We start from the raw sequence: 18837 nt of genomic DNA, 5'->3' as shown, positions 1-18837 counted from the left end.
GTATTTCGGAGGAATGCCATCACAAAGCCACAACCTCATTACTGGTCCCCAATGAAGTTCACCAGTCCAGCGCAGACAGGCATGTCATTCCACAGGCGGTCAGAGTCCGCCACAGGCATCTGGACCCTGTGGGCCTGTGGGGACTACCCCAGGCCCTCGCTGTAGAAGGGCCATGGCCTCTCAGGAATGCACACTTGTCAGCAGTACACCTCACTTCACAGACATGCCTGCAATGGTGCGTTCCTTTCAAAACCTCCACCACCTCTGTGATTAGTGCACATGTGCAACATTTTGGGACCTGTCCTGTGTCATGACTGCGGCCTCTATAATGTATATAGAGAGTTTATAAAGTTTAAATAAATGTATAGTTTGTGTGATGCTTTAAATTCCTGGATTATGGAAGTAATATGTCTAGAATGAAAGAATCCAGTGCCCTTTAGTCTTTTCTCATGTTGGTGTATATGCGTATCTGCAGTCTGTATTGAGTGAACTGTAATACTGTAAAAACCATAATAGTTTTAGTTCTATACCAGCATTTTGAATTACTTTTTGTAATACCACCATCAATGACCAAAATTGACCTATTTTCCCATAGCCACACAAACCCGCACTCAGAAAAGCTTCAAAAATGTCTTTATTTAACACAATCACAAAAAAAAAAAATTTATGCATAAGACAAGGAAAACAGAACTGACTGATGTGAAAAGATTGTCATTTAAACCTGTTGAGCACACCAGACAAAACCTAATCCCTAAAATAAGACCTTGAACACTTTCCTCAAAAGCCTCTTCAAAAGACCCCTTGTGCACAACACAATCCCCGACTTGTGATTTCATCCAGAACCATAATTAACAGCAATTAAATTCATTCACAAGGAGCTTTCCTACAGAGGCTGCTACATGCCACAACACTCCCTAGTGGCATGCAGTCAACCATTAAGGCACTGGGCCCTCATGTCAACTGGTTCCTGAGTAAAGTGTGATTTTGGCAGTGTATAGATCTTCCTTCAATGTGTGTGAGTCTTCATTCGCCAATGTAGTTTGGTTTTCTCTTCTCGATGAAAGCTTTCATCCCCTCCTGTCTGTCTCGAGTCGGGATGACCTGTAGCATACCACAGAAACAAAACGGACGCATCACAACCATAGTCTATCAAAAACACAACCATAGTCTGTATCAAAAATAGTTGAACACCCAACAATACTAGTTTGGGCTAAGCATTTCCCCACTGGTATTGGTTATACAGTATGTATCAGAAAACTCTTCTCTTACCCTGGCATAGCACATGCCCTCAATGGCCATTCCTGAGGCAATGTCCACCTGAGGGTAAGGAGCAGACATGTCAGCATCATTCAGTGTGTTTAGGTGAAGTCATTATGCTATAGCGTATATAGCATGATATATCATGAAATCTTTAGGGGAACTGGAAATTACCTCAATGCCTCGGTTCATGGCCTCCTTTGCCATCCTGACAGCAATCGGAGCCTGGTGAGATAAGCAGTGATGATAACACATGAACACATGAGAACGCAATAGTGAAACTTAATCAGGCACATTAACCATAACAGGGATATACATTTTGTAGGACTCAACAGATTTATTTTAGGCTATACAATGAGAGATTCCAGAGACACCTTTAAATTTGTCAATTACACATTGACAAAGACAATACATACATTGGAACAAAATGAGAATGACATTTCATACCTTAACACCATTACCTAGCTAATTAGCTAACCACTACCTTAGCACCACTAGCTAATCTTTAAGCTACAGAAAGAGGTTAGGCCTCTGGAGTCTTCTCTGTTGCGGAGCAGTTGAATATTTTCAGGGAATTGTAACAATGGCATCATATCTCAGCGTTAGTGTTACTGCTTGTAGCTGACTAAAACAGAACCAAAAGTTGAAAACAGAGGATTTAATGAGGTCCTTGGGGAAGAACAGATTTATGAAACTCCCCTTTATATAAAAAAATTAATACTGCTCTGGGGGGCCTATTCTGTCACTTTTATTTTGAGTTTATTAATTCATAAGAAATATTCTATTGCTACAGAGCACAGCAATCCCTAACTGGTTCCTCCTACAAATGGGTACACATCTAAGATTTGTGCTTCAAACTGGCACAAATCTCCTTTTCCCTGTCTGCCATCAGTCTAATTTTCACAACAAAGATGCCAAGTGAATTAACTAAAGAAAAAACTCTTGGCAATACACTGTATTGCATTGTTTCTAAGCATTTAATTATTTTACGTGAAACAATTATCTTTCTTTGTAATTCAGTTGACCTGCTGACAGCTGACCATGTACGGCAAGAGCACAGGGTCATTACTGTTGGCCAGGAGCACTGCCCAGTCTCTCTAGGGGTCAGACCTCCGCTCTGTTCTCTCTTCTGAGAGTGCATCGTTCCAGCACTGGTTCCAGAGAGAGGGACAGTGAAAGACCACAGGAAGGCCCATAGAAAGAATATTAAAGCCGGGACATTCTGGCCAATTTTACTATCACAGGTCACTCAGAGTGGCGGTTTCAGAGGGGCTAGACGCAAAGGGTGGCAAACTGAAGCTTTCGGAGGTCAAGTTAGCCCAAACACAGAGATAATCAGCCACTGGGAGGGATTATGTCCCCCCCACCCCCTTTCCCTCTCTGTGTGTGCTTTGCAATGACAAGAAGTCCTTTTTTTAAAATGTGTGAGTGTTTGTGTCACATAATGGAGTAGGCTTATCTGTGGTCACAGATGGGGATGTACGGGATTTGCCTTTTTTAACTGCCATCGCATTGTCGCTACTATTCAGTGGTGACAGCCTCTTGGTTTCTTTCATTTGAGCCTGATGTATTAGAGACAGACAGTGCGGGTACACATACCCACACACATAATCACTCATACATACAGAGCAGCTGATATGCACTGGGGAAAGAGAGAGAGTGAGGGAGAAAAGAGATAGAGGAGAAAGAGGGAGGGGAGGGAGAGAGACAGAAAGAGAGAGAGAGCGAGTGAGAAAATGAGGAGACAGGGGTAGAGAGAGAGAGAACGAGATAGAGAGCGGGGGAGAGAGGGTAAAGCTAAGCTGAGCCAAGCCATGCGAGGGAGTGTGAGTGAGTACAGCAGAGTGAGTGAGCAAGAGTGAGGGTCATGCAGACAGACAGCCATCTGCACAGAGAGGAGAGGAGAAGAGAGGGGAGGAGGGGAGAGGAGAGGAGTGGGGAGGAAGGAAGAGGAGAGGAGAGGGGAGAGGAGAGAGGAGGGGAGAGGGGAGGAAGGGAGGAGAGGGGAGTAGAGGAGAGGGGAGAGGAGAGAGGAGAGGAGAGGGTAGGAGGGGAGGAGGGGAGATGAGAGGGGAGCAGAGTGGAAGCAGCGACATCGGCAGCACTGGGATGGACAGAGTAGAGGGATAGGGTTGGGGGGGGGTGGTGGTGGTCAGGGCCAGACCTGCGGCAGGATCTCTCTGGCCAGACTCAGGGCGTCTCTGTAGGCCGCGTCGCCAGCCTGGTTCTGCTGCACAGCGCGGTTCACCAGACCCAGCTGCTGGGCCTGCTCGCCCCCCACGCGCCGTCCGGTGAAGATCAACTCCTTGGCCGCGGAGAAGCCCACGGCCCGCGGCAAACGCTGACTGCCCCCTGCGGACCACACGACACAGGGCTGAGAGTGACACAGATCTCTACTGACAGGAAAGATCAATCTGGGTGATCAGAGAGATCGCTTCTCTTACAGCCTTTAATGACTCTCCGGTTTGCCGTTAGTCTGTCTGTCAACATATCCATTACCCATCTGTAATTCCGTCTGCCTATTAGTTCGGCCAACTGTCTGTCTGTCTTTTCTGTCTGTCTGATTTTTTTCTGTGTCCGTCCAGCAAACTGTTTATCGCCTGCTTTTATCTCCATCTGTCTAGCAGTGCAGCTGTGTATCGGTTAGCGTTTGTGTCTCTTTCCGCGTGTCTGTCAGTCAGTGCAGCTATGTGTAGGTATAATAATTCTGTCTAGTTGTGCGTTTGTGTTTAGATATGTGTCGCACTGTCTACCCAACAATCTCCTATTCTGAGGTTTTGCTCCACTCCATCATGCCCTCCCCATTCATCTTACCAGCCCCTGGGAGAAGTCCTCGCGTAGTCTCAATCAGGCCCATCTGCGCTGTGTGAGCTGGAACACAAACACACACACACACACACACACGCACACACACACACACACACACACACACACACACACACACACACACACATACACACACACACACACACACACACACACACACACACACACACACACACACACACACACAGAAAAGGACAGTTCAAGGACCCCCCGAGCCCAGCACGCTATCAACACGCCATGGGAATTCAGACTGAGCGATGTGCTTGTCATGGCTGTTTATGCAAACGACGGGGCGTCCATGGCATCTGTCCTCACCGGCCCATCATATGGCCGCACACCCCCCACCACACCAGCACCCGGGCCAGCCGCCGCCGCCGCCCGGAGGCCTCCTGTCACTCACCTGCCACGACCCCTCCCCCCACCACGGCCGCCAGCTCGGGCCGTGGGGATCAGACACTCACCCGCCGTGCGAAGGTCACAGGCCAGTGCCAGCTCCAGCCCGCCTCCCAGGGCAAAGCCGTCCACCGCAGCGATGGTTGGCATGGGCAAGGCGGCTGGCAAAGAGAGGGCACACAGCACAAATTAGACACGTGGGAGGGAGATGGGAGAGAGAGAGAGAGAGAGAGAGAGAGAGAGAGAAAGGGAAAGAGAGAGAGGAAGAGAGAGAGACAGAGAGGGGAAGAAGGAGAGGGAGGTTACATCCTGGCAAACACATTGTCAGTGCAACTGAGGGTATAAACAGCGCAGTGTAACTTGCACTCAGCCCAAATGGAAAACAGTTCCTGCTCTGACTGACATTAAGGCAGTTTTGGGCAGTTTAGCAACAAAAAAAAAACATCATAATGCCACAGACATGCAAAATGCCAGCTTGTGCTTGGAGATTTTGATTGCTGTTGACATTTCTGAAAAAGGCCTTGAAGACTCTTTTTAAGAACAGCCTTTAAGACAAATACAGTTTGAGAGGTACCAAATGGGAACAGTCACTTTTTTCGGCAACAAATTATAGAAACTTTACTTTAGTGACACTAGAGTGACACAAATTATAGAAACTTTAGTGTGATACTTTAGATTCTGAAAGGCTACAAAAATCCACTTGATATCCATCATGATCATCACCATCCTCTCTCAATGTCTTACCAATCTCATTCATTAGGGAGCGCAGGCCATGTACAAAGTGCTCAGCCTCGACGTTCGCCATCTGTGCTCGCTCTTTCAGGTCTGCGCCTATGTCACACACACACACACACACACACACACACACACACACACACACACACACACACACACACACACACAGGCACACACACATGTGTCAGCAATAAAAACGTATTGACTTTGCATAACGCTATTTCATAAAACAGCCTGTGTGTCTGGTAAATATTCATTATGAAAGAGTGAAACGTATTATCTGAGGGTGAAATTCATTAACACCACGAGTGAAGAAATCCATTTGACAAACACAGCAGCTCAAACACAGTTTGGTCAGAACAAACTGGTACAGGCCCCCTGTAAAGTGTTCTTGTTACAACTCAACTTGTAGTGCATTTTTTTTTTTTTGTCATGTCTTTTCTTATTTCTTTTTTATATGTATAAAATAACAAAAAACAAAAATTGCAATGTAACATGTGAATAAGTGAAGTGGGTACCTTACATGGATGTAGATAAATAATTGCAATAAAGTATAAAAAAAAAAACTTTGAACTTTGGTGAATGGTGAACTTAATAGCCAGGGACCACAATCACTGATATAATGTAGGCCTATACCCTTACTTCAAAAGAAACTACACACATAAGTTGCTTTAGATAAAACTATTTTCTGAGTGGACGTGTATGTTTGTATGTATGTATGTATGTAGTTGTGATGCACAAACCGTGCTGACCTGCACAGAAGACCCCTGGCACCATACTCCTGATAACCACCACCCTTACAGCAGCGTCATGGTGCAGATTGGCAACCAGCTCCCGCATCTACAGATACAGAAGACACACACACACACACACACACACACACACACACACACACACACACACACACACACACACACACACACACACACACACACACACACACACACACACACAAACACAAATGAACCACTGTGTCCACTGGCCTACATTTCTCTTTGGGCGGTCCTTTGAATTATGCATCTTCCGTTGTTATTTTCTTCTGAGGTGGTCCTGGTGGAAGTGGGTATGCATCTACGAGGCTTTGATAATGATCACAAGTATAGGAACTTTACTTTGTAAAGTACAATTCTGCTGTGTCATTGAGAATGTTTGTTTATGTATAAAGTAATGACATTAAAATTATTATAATGAATGTTATTATTATCATGACAAAGGTAATAAGATAGATAGAGTGAAAAAGAAAACATTAAGACTAGGCTTATGTAAGGACCACTCCTGGGATGAAGTGATCTTTTGGCTCTCCTTTGTCCAGTGATTTTGGGAGCTTGATTCTGACTGACATACCGTTGCCATAGCCACACAGGTGTCTACTCACCTGTGCCACAAACACGCGGCCGAGTGAGTTCCTCGCCCTGTCTCGGCACATCTGCATTTCCACTATCCCTATGAGAGAGAAAGAAAAGAGTGAGAGGGGGTGGAGAGGGTTAGGGTTGAAAGAGGTATAGATGTACATCTCTATGCTCATGTGTCTCCATGTATGTGTATGTGTGTGTGTGTCTGTGTACGTGCGTGCGTGCGTGTGTGTGTGTGCGTGCGTCCTTGCGTGTGTGTGTGTGTGTGTAGAGACGGGTGCGCACATCCACAATATGTTGTAACAGGTGCCAGACAAAACGTGTCAAAAAGAGAAGGAGATGGTCTGCACACTGTATATGGGTTTCTTATTTGCCTGATGAAGATCTGTTGAGATCAAAATGTTGCCTTTTAAGAATAAATAAAGTATTTCTTGGAGCCCATATACAGCATGCAGACCATCTCCTTCTCTGTGTGTGTGTGTGTGTGTGCACATGTATCTCCAAAGATCTATTATTAGGACATAATAGAGAGAGAGAGAGATACAAGACCTTTAGAAGTAAATAAAATAGCAACAACAGAGCGTGACAAAAACAGAAACACAAATCCTGCCAAAGATGGTTTGGAGGCTTTTCCAGCTGCTTACATCATCACACATCACGCCAGCATCATCAGGTGCATATAAGCCTTGTCCTGTGTGAGGTGGCAGGTGTTTGGCCCAGATGACTAGCATCACAGTGGTCCTCTGCAGCAGTTTTAAAGGGGACCATTGGCTGCAAATGGGTCACTGTTTACTTGTTTGGTTAATTATTCAACCATGACTGTTCCGGAAGGGAGTCTCAGACAACTATCAAGTCTGCAGTCTTTCCCATATTGGTTGTGTTTACTGAACCAGACCGAGTTTAAAGGCTCAGGAAACTGACATTTCTGTATTATAACCTCTTTCTTCTAATATTTTGAGATACTCAAAAATTCACATTTTTGTTTTTTGTGAGCTGTAAGCCGTAATCATCAAAATTACAAAAAAAAATGACTTGACATATTTCACTCTAATGAATCTAGAATATATTAAAGATCTACTTTTTGAACTAAATAGGGGGTGAAAATGAACTTTTCGACGATATTCTGATTTTTTGAGACCCATCTGTAAGTAACATTCAGGATAGAATAGCACTCATAAAAGAGATAGCGTAGACTCCACCTACCTGTATCTTCTCCATCTAGGCGGTTTAAATCCACTTCGATCAATGAGCCATGCGGCGCCTCGGAATGCAAAGCACGGATGTGACCACACCGAAAGTAAGGCCTGTTTTCCCCAGTGTTAGTTCGCGCTGGACCGCCAAAAGCAAAGGCAAATTGAGACCTGCTGATTTCGGAGCTTACTCCTCCGGCAAGACACCTGGAAAAGGTGCTTGGTTTAAGGAAGAATCTTTTGAGTAAAGCCATAATCTCGGTATGAAATGGGAATAGACTACTATTGCAGATGACTAGTTAACAGTTAAAAGGCAAGACAGCAATACGTTCGACGTTGCAGTGTTGCAACACGTAAAGGCCTTCTTCCTAAGAATACTTTTATCCTACAATGTAACGCTATCTCCTTCCTTATTCAACTTTGTCCACACTTCCTTATCCGTGGACGCTGTCACCTCGGTTACTGACAGGCTACGCGTCAACACTGACTCAGCAAAAAATATCTTTGATATGCCTACTACTATGATCTGCGAAATAGCCTAGGCTACGCAGAAAGCTTAACACTGCTACTAAATGTCCTAAATATGGGAAGCAATAAGGCACAATAAGAGTCTAAACAGTTTTTATTTGTTTTCATAGTGGCACTTCAGAATCGCCAGAGGGCGTTCATGTAATGCTCAGTCTGCACTAGCTCAATCTATAGGCTATTCTGTAAAGGCATCAAAGTGAGAATAATTTATGTTCGACACATTTTAGGTACAAGCAAACTATAATTTAAGCACAAGATTTTAATCTTGGATTGCGTAATTCAGAGGTGATTCATTCTGGCAAGGGTAGGCAACTTGACAAAGAATAGGTCCACATAGGCATTAGAAAAAAAATGAAAGAAGAATGATATGCTGATGGAGCATTTCTGATTTTTTTTTTCATATATTGAGTGTGTGAGACGGGGGTGGTGAGAGAGAGGGAGTTAGTTATAGTCAAAAGATGTGTGCACAGTTGTATTTACATCATGTGACTGCATATGTGTGTGTATCTGTGTGTGTATATGTGTGTGTGTGGGGGGGGGGGGGGGTCACTGAGTCTGCAAAGCTGTATTAAGAGCTGTCTCTTCCTGATCAGAAGAGAGGGTGTGATGGTTTGGGACTCCTGGAGAAGATTTCTCTGATGGTCAGCTCTCTCTCGCTTGCCGGCTTGCCTCGGTGACGGATATACCGAGCTTTTCGGGCCTCTGCCAGCGCCTGGCCGAAGTTGGGCAGCGTGTGAACCGTCCTCAGACGTCCATCCGGGGCCAGAAGCTCAAAGGGAACCAGAGGGGCATCAGCAGGGGGTAACGTTTGTGTGTCTATCTCTTTCTCCATCTCTACCTCTTTGTCTTTCTCTTTCTCTCTCTCTTTCTCTTTCTTTGTTTCTCTATGTCTTTCTTTCTCCCTCTGTCCATCCTTTCCTTTTTCCCTCTCTGTTTTGCCCTCATCTCTGTCGTCTCCCTGTGTGGTGGAGTTGCTGGGGATTGCTGCTCCAGGCTGCAGTTTTAGGTCTGGCAAACAGAGCGGCGCTGCAGAGCTGTCTACTCTGCCGTCTCCATTGGTGATGAACTCTTGAACTCGTGCCTGCAGAGAGTAACCAGACTGAGGCTTCAATGGCCTGAGAGAGAGAGAGAGAGAGAGAGAGAGAGAGAGAGAGAGAGTGAGAGAGAGAGAGAGAGAGGTTTAACGCCAGTTTATTAAATCAGTCATCTAAACATGGCTTCATTCACAACAGTACCACATCATACACTGTTAACTTAAGACAACAAATACATCATTTTATATAAAAAACAGAGAGAAAGGAAAGAAGGAAATAAAGAAAGAAAGTAGCAGTGGGAACAAAACAAGTGCCATGTAATGCTGAATATACAGTATAATACTGCTGGTAGTACTGATACAGATTTTATATGCACTATACCCATAATGACATTTCAAGTTTCCATTTTCTGCCAACGTAAATAACCTTTCCTACAAACACAATATGTTATGCCCCATGTTATAACCACTGATAATAAAGGAGCCATTGCCCTATGCTGAATATAAAAAGACATGTGTGCATAGAACCATAAATCTTCAGAAACACATTACAGTCACATGAGGTATACGTGCATCAGAAGTTAAAAAGCGACATGCAGGAAGAAAATGCTCAGTCTGAAGAGATAAATCAATAATAATGATGGTAATCATTCGATGGAGGTGCTTGGGAGGGTGGGGGCACCGGTCTGCCCCCCGGTTCCGTGGAGACGGGGCCACTCGCCGTGGCTGTAATGGGCATTATGACAAAGTGTCTGGCTGATGCCATCAATCTCCCGCGCACGGTGCCTGATCCTCTTTTCACAGTCCCGCTCATCCATTTAGCCGGCCCCTTTAATAATCGGAGCCAGCCGACCATTCAGAGTACATGCCATGTCTGTCTGTGGGAGAGGCTGCTGGAAGAAAATGTTTGTCAAGGAGGGAGCATGTGTTCCTGGGAGCATCTATCCCGACACCTTAAGGATGACTGCTAAAAAAAATCCTAAAGCTAAAAATCCTTTAAAGCCTAAAGATGTTAATATAGTATATTGATGAACATACTAATTGATATAACTAGATAACATAATTAGCTAAATTAACGTACAGCAAATTGTGTGCAGACACCAAAGTAGGACATAATGTCATAAACACGGCATAATATGAATATTTTTATGCTACATTATGTTAATGCATTAGGGTGAGATGTGATGTGTTTTTTAATGTTTTGAGCTGCTACATTGTTTCCAGACACTTGTGCCAATTCAGCTGCCATGTTCCTTAAACTGCGTGGTCGTAGCCTGAAGCCCGGCTCACCAGCTGCAGGGCAAAACAGACTATTAGCGTGCTCAGGCCGTGTCATTGGCAACACTGTTTGCTTTGTTTATTGGCCTTTTAAGGGTTGGGGAGGGCTCTGTGCGGTACTGACCACAATCACATTAAAAAGGGAAAACAGGGGAGCAAACATATGGGCATGGTCCCGCCGGCGTCACCAGGCTGGCAAAGCCACTGCCAGGATGCCGCAGGAGGATTCCAGCCAGCGAGTGAGACAGTAAATCCAACACAAGTTGGCAGCGGCACGTACGTTGTAAAAGAAAATGAGTTTAGAATAAGTCTGTTAAAAGTGCCTGCCTCAAAAATGGCCTGCCTGGTCCCAGAGGTGCAGAAACAATAGGGAGAGGAGAAAGAGACACCCATGAGAATAGAGGATGAAAACACAGCTCAAGACAAATAGAGAGAGGGAGAGACAAACAGACAGAGAGACAGACACAGAGAGAGAGAGAGAGAGAGAGAGAGAGAGAGAGACAGACAGGCAGACAGATAGAGAGAGATGAGCAAAGTGAGTGAGAGGCAGACAGACAAAGAAAGGTAAAAAGCTGAGCTAAAGAAAGAAAGAGAGAGAGAGAGAGAAACAGAAAGCGGAAGAGAGATTAGAAGGGGACAGCAGTCCAAAACCAGAATACTGTGTACAGGTACGAAACACAAGCAAGGAACAAAATGGACGCTAGGCGAGTGGAAGAGGCACATCAAGAGCAGCAGTGTTTGGACGCCGGCCCACCACCACTGCTTGACAGGGACTGAGAGAGAGGAGCAGCTGCCTGCCAGCACTCCCTCACTGACTCTACAGCTCCAATGTGGCTACTTACCTCAGCCAATGCCAAGCAGAGAGATACACGGACAGACAGTAAGAGAGAGATAGAATGGAGGGATTGTGGCAGAATTTTAATACCTAGTCAAAAGAATATATTGCAATCTAGGAAAATGATTTCTTTCATTCTCCCTCTACATGCTCTCTCTCTCTCTTACACTCTTTCTCTCTCTAACATACATACACACATTCTCTCTCTCTCTTCTTAGTATTCAAAACATGTGTTAGAACAACCCCCTTGCTTCTGTAAACCATGCATGTGCAAATGGAAAGTGCATTTCTGTGTACATGAGAGAGAGAGATGGGGAGGGGGTTATGTATGTGTGTCAGTGTGAATGTGTACGTGTGATTGAGTGTACGGAAACATTGAGACATTTCGCTCCAGAGGATAATTGTGTAGCCCCCTGTCAGTGCTGAATCACAGAGTTTCCCAGAATCCCGTTATCAACTCGCCGGATTAGCATAATTAAGAGCCTTCCACAGCGTGCTGAGAATTTCCCTCATCCAATCACACAGTGGGCTACGGGGGCTAACTGTTACTGATGGATGGAATAACAGGGAGAAAGAGAGAGAGAGAGAGAGCGAGAGAGAGAGAGATGTGGCAGAGAGAGGGCAGTGAGGACAGAAGTGAAGATAAGTGTGTGTGTGTGTGTGTGTGTGTGAGAGAGAGAGAGAGTGTGTGTGTGTGTGTGTGTGTGTGTGTGCGAAAAAGAGAGCTGAGTCCTGTCTGATTATCTCATTATCAGATTCAGTGGGGCGATTAACCAAGAGAACCCCCCAATCACTGACCTCCAAGGTTGTGAACATTCTCTGTGCACAAAGTCAGACTACAGGGGCCACGAAACATGCATGCTTGCATGCTCACACAGAAATGTTTGCTCATACACAAACACACACACACATATATAAACACACACACACACACACACACACCATAAAAACACTGTATGTAGACACGCTTTCACACACAGAGTTAGAGCATGCAAAAGCTGAGGAAACCTAATCACGATATCTAAACATCCAGTCTACCATGAGACCAGGAGACGTATTGATGCATGCATGCATAGTCATACTGCACAGAATTCCCACACATTATTGTATATATTTCCATATAAGGTGAACTTACATGCAACCCTCACAGCTCTGTTATAAAAAGTCTTGCACGGACATAAACTACAGAAATAGATGCATCCCACCATGCGCGATGTTAACCCAATTATTTGTGTATGCTTGGATGGATTTCCGCCATATTGTATTCACTTATGCGGCCTATTTCAAATGAATGCTTGTAAACAAATAAGAAGAACTGTGATCCTTGAAAATGTTTCATTAATTAATTAAGGTCAAATGTTGCTGAACATGAAGTTCCCCTCTGAATGTGCGTGAGAGGGACTTTTTTGTACTTGGAGAAAGAAGAGAACGACTCTGTGATTCTTTAGAAGGGGTGGCGGTGCTTGAAGAATGCGCTCCCAGAGTGCATTCCTAATTTATAAGAATTCTTTTCCATATTCTCTTTGAAGTTGTTCAGTTGCAGGAAATAAATGCTGCCTTTTTTAACCTGACAATTTAAGCCTGCTGGCAGAGCGAACAGAGTTCTGAGTAGTAGCAAAGCAAAACTAGACAATTAAAAAGCCATTGATAGACTTTTGACAGATGATCTTCGAGACTTTAATACTTGTGGTGTGGTTTACATAGAAAATGGCTGTTTGATGTTATCGAATGATGAATATTTACCTAATTTCCCCCTACATTTATTTCAGAGATATTTTCTTACCCGTGTAATTTGTTGAGGTGAGTTTGAGGATACAATCTATAGATGATCTCACCTGTGTCTCTTTGTATCTTTGCCAGAGAGTGGAATTGTGGGTAGCTGAGTCCTGTTGTAGCACATAGGATGAGCAGGGTCATGGTTAAAAGCTTGTGACCCCAGGCCAGTGAATCCCTTTCTCCAAATGTTACCTAAGTTCAAACCATAGTTAATTAGTCTATGCTTCTCATATGGACTTGTAATAAGATAAATTGCATATGGATAAATTCCAGAGTCTGGGCAAATGTGTAAGGCATATTGGTTTGTATGTATATATATGGGCAAACAAATTCATATGTATTCAGGCAGTGTAGAAAACCTAGATCCATATGCATTTGCACCTGTCCACTCACAGATTCAAGCACACAGACACACACACACACACACACACACACACACACACACACACACCCCCCCCCCCCCCCACACACACACACACACACACACACACACAAACAAACACAGTTCTGACCTGCTCTCATATTGAGCAGGTCTCTGTGCAGTCTCCGCTGTTCTCTGGTGAGTGTGTTGATGTGGTAGAGCTTTGTCTCGTCCAGTCTCTGAATGCCTTTGGCCAGACGGGCCTCAGCTCTTCTCTCCTCACGACGCTGGGCCTCTCCCGGCCACGCCAGAGAGTCCCCACGATGCATTACTAGAACACACGCACACACACACACACACACACACACACAGACACATAAATATGCATCAACAAACATATGCACACACACACACACACACACACACAGACACATAAATATGCATCAACAAACATATGCACACACACACACACACACACACTGCTAATACTGTTAAGTGACAGCATGGAGCTGCACACATCTGGTCTGCTCGCGAAGAAGAATATGATTATTCAAATGGGCTTGATTCTACATTATTCCTCAGCTCAGTATCTAGGTCAGCGGGTGACTTCTCAGTGGGGAGTAATCCTTTATTTAATATTTAACTCAAACTTCTGGCAGTTGCAGTCAACCCTTTAATCTTAATAAAAGTCATTAGACTGTCAACAGACATGCATGGGCTTGTTGGGGCATTTTGCTATTGATGTGCATATTAACCACTCAAGGCCACGCTAATGGAGCAAAGTCTATTTGTGACGTATGTTATATATTAACGTTTAGCTGTTTTCCAGAGAGCCTCTATAGAGAGGATAGTGAGATACTGTAAGTGCAAGCGTTTTCAACCTCTGACTCAAAAGTGACATTTAGAGACACGATTGGAAGGCAAAGTTGAGGCAAAGTTGCTTTGCATAGAGAACAAACCGCCTCATGAAGAGGGCATCATGTCTTTTTGGAGGCCAAACACTGGGTACCAAAGCAAACCGACTACACACATCTCTGTCTGCACTAATGGCAGTAAATTGTAAGCATGTTAAATACTGTGTGAAATGTACAGTATTTATAAAAAGAAGCTTTGTTTATGTGACCCTTTCTTAATCCTTTGTTTTGTCATGGACAGTAAACAAAGACACTAGTCTTGCTCTCATCTTTGAATCCAAAAGAGAAATATGCCTCATATTTCATCTAAGCACTTTAGCTGGCAATGTCATTAACAATTTGGAGAGGTTGTCAGGGAGGTTATCTCTGTGGTTTATAAAACTTGACCTTCAGCATCCACCAAAGAACTTCCATCACTGTCCTGGTGTGCTGCTCACGCACACAACAAGAACAAGTTCAATCAGTGATCCTGGATGGGGAGTGGAAAACGTGCTAGAAACCCAATGATTTGCTTTGGCCACCAATTCCCATCTCAAAAAAACTGTTAATTAAATACTAAAAAATAACAGATGTCCTCGTTTATATTTGACTGCTTGCTTTCAGATACAGTAACACACAACCATGCCAGGGTCTGGAGTATATAGATCAGAGAGTCCAGCACCTTCAGAGCTGCTGGCAGCTTGCTGGACGCAGAGAGAGAAAGAGGCCGAGTCACCTGCCCAGTACTGCCATTGGCATCTCCTCAAACATCCAGTTTGGTTCAAAGCTTTTCTTTTAGCCTTCATCTCCATTTATGTGGTTGGAGCAATCTACCTCCCAGGTTTCTGTTAAACCTCTTTGCTCCCCCATAGTGATTGGTTCTCTCCTCCCTGTGGCCCAGCCATTCTAGTATGTCCTTTGCAGAGGGCATTAGGTCCGTGCTTACATCTCAGAACCCATTCATTATAGCATAACAATTGCCTGTGTGCCATAAATCATGGTCATTATGATGTCTCATGTTTGGACGAAGGACTTCGGGGTTCTGCAAATTACTGCTTTTTCAGTTGGCACCTTTGAGCAAAGGTCAAAGTTTTATTTTGAATTATTTATAGTTAACTATTTGGATAGCTTCTCAGATGATAACATCATTTGTTTGCTTGCAATAGAATGGCTCTCATTATTTTTTTAGGCAACCAAATTAAAGTTTATTTAAATAATGTCCTCTGCAGAGGACACTGGGCCCCGATAACTGTTTTCCACCTTTCACACATGGTAGGACAAAGAGCACCGGCAGGATGTCTGGCCAGTGGATGACTAAGGAGAAATAAATCCCCCACTTTCAGCCAGTATTGTTCTCTTTTATCTAAAAATACTAAAACAAACTAAAACACACAAAAGGTCAAACCTGGCTACTGAGAAACTGTAGGCTCAGAAATCAGATATATCATGTAGCAACATCTGTAAACCACAATCACACAGAAATCCATATTTAATTTTACTGTGCAAAGTATATTGTATTCATAGATTCTCTATATTTATGATGTTGTAACTGACTTCCACGGGTGTCCTGTCTTCCTTCTTGCTTCACTAAATCAAAGTTGACTGAATTCAAGAGGAAGAAAAACACAATAAAAGTCTTTTTACGGGAAGTTCACAAGGCTCTGCGAGAGTGCATTTGATTCCCGCTCACTGAATAATGACAATTTCAATGGTTCCATCAGTCCTCCGTGGGGAGGGTCAGGCCCGCGCAAGGCTTTAGCGGCTGAGTTATGCCGCTGCATAAAGCAAAATGTCAGCTCTGCCGATACATTGTAAATCTCCCCATTGCATCAGCCTTATTAGCTTGTTGTCCATTAAATACAAACTTGGAGCGTTCGATCGTCGTGAGGCCATTAGATTGCGCCCATTGCATTCCCAAAGTCCTTTTCCTCTCCCATATGACCATTTGCATGGGAAACTATGTGTGTGAGAGTTTTTCTGTATTTTCTGTTTTGGTTGTGTGTGTGTTTGTGTGTGTGTGTGTGTTTGACCAACAACACCCTCTGGTGAAAGTCAAGTTTTTAACCTTGTTAACATGTCCATATGATGTCTGCTATGTTTTACAAGACATATCAGTGAAATAAGGAGTCAGTGCCAATGCCAAGGATTTCTTCTTTGGATCACAATCATCCGATCACAGCCTCAGAATGCAAATTTAAACTTCAGGCCTTCAGGCAAGATGGATCCCAAAATGAGGAAGAAGGTGTAAAGTTGCATATAAGCCATTTTAAGACCATGCGGGGATTCTTTCATGAAGAAACACTTCTAAGTGTATACTTTTGAGGAACAGAGAAGAGTTTCAGTGGTGTAATAAACTGCCGAAGGCGAACTTCAAATTATTCCCCAGTGATTAGAAATCTTTTGCATTAGTCTCATGTTTCAGTTAAAGATCAGTACACATGGTGATTTTCTAGGCCAAATAGAGATTTTAGAGCTGTTTGACGAAGCCATGGAGGACAACTCCGCTATAAACTCCAACCAGCCACAATAAACTCCAACCAGCCACAATACCCATTGCATTCCATCCCAGCCCTCTTGAAACTGCGTCACACAAAACTGACCCCTGCCTTGTGTTACGATGCGTTGCCAGGTCTGAGGGGGCCTAAGTTTCATTTACATACCCACTGCCCCATTAGATTTACTTAAGTTTAAACACAAAATCAGGTAACCACACTGTGCTAGCAACTTCCCACATTTAATTGCTATTTCATGAGATCTTGAAGGTCAGGCACCATTATTTTTCCATGGTAGGCTTGTCTAGTTGTCTACGTAAAAGTTTAGTTGAGTGGGACCGCAACCTAGCCCCCCCCCCCAACCCCCCTCACTGACTGATTTCAGAGGCCTTGGCTGCAAGACTGATGTTTCCATTACAGTGGTGAAACCCATCCATCTACTTACGCCCACACTCCCCTCGTCTCCCTCTATACCAGGGCATTGCTCACGCACTGCGGTATGAATGGCCAGTGGCTATCTACCAGCGCACTAGACTCCCAACTTAGCTCTATCCTCTGACGGTCATACATATTCATGGACATTATATGAGATACAGTATGTTTAGATGTTTGCACTTAAGTGACTAGTTATATAGAATATAAGCTAGCACATACACATACAAAACAATAACTTTGCTTGCTTTGAAGTGAAGGACCATTAGTATAACTTTACTCACATGATGTAGACCTACAATTTAATACTCAAGTGGAGGATCTCCGTATTTTGTAGATCCTCTCATTTTAGAAAATCCTGCAGCCAAATCTGTGAAATTGAAATTACTTTTGAGAAGTAGAGTCTACCAAAGCTTAATTGCCTGATCCAGTGAGATAATTGCTTTGACTCTCAGTCTTTCCATCTAACCATTTTGCAAAGATCAGATTTAGCCATGCAGCGGGTACCTCGACACCATGCTATGTGTAACTCCCACGCATCAATCTGGATTCCTGTCAGAAAGCCTTTTATGAATATTGCTGAAGAGCCACTCCACACTCACTTGAAAATCCACACGCTAGAATAAAACTCTAATACAGTGAGGCCTTTCTTCTGCTACAACACGTTCAGTTGGAGTCCCTCACCAAACACAGCCATTTCATACTCCCCCATTTTCAGGGTCTCAGATTATGTAAAAATAATTGCATGGTAAAGGTCACACTTGACATGGTTCACTTGAGGTCTCAAAATTGTCCAACTTACCTTAACCAAGATGGTGCTGTCTTTACATGGAATGCCACTCCTCTCTAGTTACACGTTGCATTCTTTAGGTTAAACAATCGCCTTTCTTCCTTCAGGTGGGGGCAGTTAAAAAAACTGTCTAACTTGTTTTGATTGTGTGTCTCCACAAGCCCACAGGGTGAGTATGGAAAAAGTGTTGAGATCAGATTTCCGCCTCTTCAATGGCAAGTCCTTAGTGTGAGTGGCTGAAATCAGAACAGACCTTTCCTTAGCTCCCACCCAGCTCATTTCCCGGCAGAGCTCCTGGGTCATAGAATCGGTGAGCGGGGCAGTCTAAACACCACACCACCCAGGAGGTTACCACGGGTAACCAGGGGTCTGCGCTGAGCAATGAAAGCAATGACACTCACAGAATCACCATGGCTACTGGATTGGCTTTCTTAACTGCGCCCAGCTGTGGGAACAGTCTCGGGCGAGAGAGCCTGTCCAGCGGAGGTTTGCTCACTCATTACTCTCTCATTGACCACACATGTGTGCCTGATCTAAATCAGATCCTTCCAACTTACAGCACACATCTGACACAACCCTTTGTGGCCTCTGGAGGTTAACCACAGGGCTACAGAAGTTGCTTAGACAAAACAACTAAAACACAAACAGAAGAAGCATGTGTGTTCA

At 44.0% G+C, this 18837-nt stretch overlaps 2 protein-coding genes across 2 annotated transcripts; both read right to left on the bottom strand.

The window, feature by feature from the left end:
- Nucleotides 1-616: 616 nt before the first annotated feature.
- Nucleotides 617-8160, bottom strand: echdc2 (enoyl CoA hydratase domain containing 2). Its single transcript, XM_076278523.1, has 10 exons — nucleotides 7767-8160; nucleotides 6587-6654; nucleotides 5964-6051; nucleotides 5221-5307; nucleotides 4545-4637; nucleotides 4072-4128; nucleotides 3422-3609; nucleotides 1432-1482; nucleotides 1270-1317; nucleotides 617-1101 (listed from the first exon to the last, which is right to left on the bottom strand). The coding sequence occupies exons 1-10, from the start codon at nucleotides 8005-8007 to the stop codon at nucleotides 1024-1026; spliced, it is 999 nt and encodes a 332-aa protein (XP_076134638.1). The 5' UTR covers nucleotides 8008-8160; the 3' UTR covers nucleotides 617-1023.
- A 225-nt stretch (nucleotides 8161-8385) lies between these two features.
- On the bottom strand, nucleotides 8386-18356 carry ccdc190 (coiled-coil domain containing 190). The gene is made up of 4 exons (XM_076278524.1): nucleotides 18184-18356; nucleotides 13716-13895; nucleotides 13263-13395; nucleotides 8386-9396 (listed from the first exon to the last, which is right to left on the bottom strand). Exons 2-4 carry the CDS (start codon nucleotides 13891-13893, stop codon nucleotides 8871-8873), a joined length of 837 nt encoding a protein of 278 aa, XP_076134639.1. The 5' UTR covers nucleotides 13894-13895; nucleotides 18184-18356; the 3' UTR covers nucleotides 8386-8870.
- Between the last annotated feature and the right edge of the window lie 481 nt (nucleotides 18357-18837).

This window comes from Alosa pseudoharengus, unplaced genomic scaffold, assembly GCF_046254945.1.
Source record: "Alosa pseudoharengus isolate Yale_2024_CS ecotype anadromous, Long Island Sound unplaced genomic scaffold, YU_APseudo_1.1 YU_APseudo_1.1_scf_11, whole genome shotgun sequence".
Lineage (NCBI taxonomy): Eukaryota > Metazoa > Chordata > Actinopteri > Clupeiformes > Clupeidae > Alosa > Alosa pseudoharengus.
Note: the sequence above shows the minus strand (reverse complement) of the source record. Positions and strands in the feature narration are given on the sequence as shown.